Consider the following 1,005-nt stretch of genomic DNA (forward strand, 5'->3'; position numbering starts at 1 on the left):
ATGGGGTATGCGGTAAGGGTGAGACATTGGGAAGGCAGCATCTCTGACTATGAGGGGTGGAGGTGGCTCTGTGGCTGCTTTCCCCTCCTTCCCCTCTCCACCCAGCAGGGGTTCCTTTGCTGACTTCCCTCCCCCTCCTCCCACCCTGGCCTGTCAGAGAAATAGGGGAGAGAGAGAGGGGAAACTCAACACCCCAGCAGATGGTGACAGGCCCTGCTGGGTCCTGAGGTGGGGTGCTGTTCAGTCAGAAGGGGAGGAGTTTCTCTGTAGGCCTGGCACTTCTGGGCCTGGGACTGGGGTTCTCACCTCCTAATTATTCATCTTGTTAGGCAAGGACCACAGCTTGTACCAGGAAGGCCTTTCTGATAATGAGTCGGACCTGCAGGAAGCAAGGGAACAAGCCACAAGGATGGACATGTAGGGAAGCACAGGCCAGGCAGAGGGGACAGCCAAGGAAAAGGCTGCGAGGCAGGAGCCGGCTTGGTGTGTTGGAGAAACCACTAGGAGGCCAGAGTGGCTGGAGCAAGTAGGCAAGGGGCCTAGGGATGAGGTGAGGTCAATTTCCTGGGCCTGAACACCCAGCTCCTTATAAGAAGCTACTGCACGATTTGAGCAGAGGAGTGATATGGTCTGCTCGAAATTTGTTCACTCTGGCTGCTCTGTGAAATTGGGCAGGTCAAACGGAGAGCCAGAGGGAAACAAGAAAGCAATTAGGAATGAAGTGCAGAAATCCAATATCTGAGACCATAGTGCTTGAAGTAGAGATGATGAAAAGGAGTCAAATCCTAGACATGGTTTGAAGGTAGGACTGGCAGGACATGCTGACAGACTGGAGTAGCATGGTCTCATATCTGTGGTCACTCCACACCACTGTTGTGAGAACCAAATGAAATAACAGCCCTTCTCTTTCCCTCTGCCTGGAGGATTTCAGGAGCCAGGAGCCACCGTGCTCAAGACCCCCAGGCTCAAAGTGGGAGCAGACAGTGGATGGGGAACCTGGGCAGT

At 54.0% G+C, this 1,005-nt stretch overlaps 1 protein-coding gene across 1 annotated transcript in view; it reads left to right on the forward strand.

Moving 5' to 3' along the window:
* CCDC33 (coiled-coil domain containing 33) overlaps positions 1-1,005 on the forward strand; it is a 101,411-nt gene continuing 100,406 nt past the window's right edge. Inside the window, 1 exon segment of the mRNA XM_011382148.2 lies at positions 1-12. Within this exon segment, the coding sequence (XP_011380450.1) occupies positions 1-12 (12 nt within the window).

The sequence above is a fragment of the Pteropus vampyrus genome, unplaced genomic scaffold (genome assembly GCF_000151845.1).
Source record: "Pteropus vampyrus isolate Shadow unplaced genomic scaffold, Pvam_2.0 Scaffold462, whole genome shotgun sequence".
Lineage (NCBI taxonomy): Eukaryota > Metazoa > Chordata > Mammalia > Chiroptera > Pteropodidae > Pteropus > Pteropus vampyrus.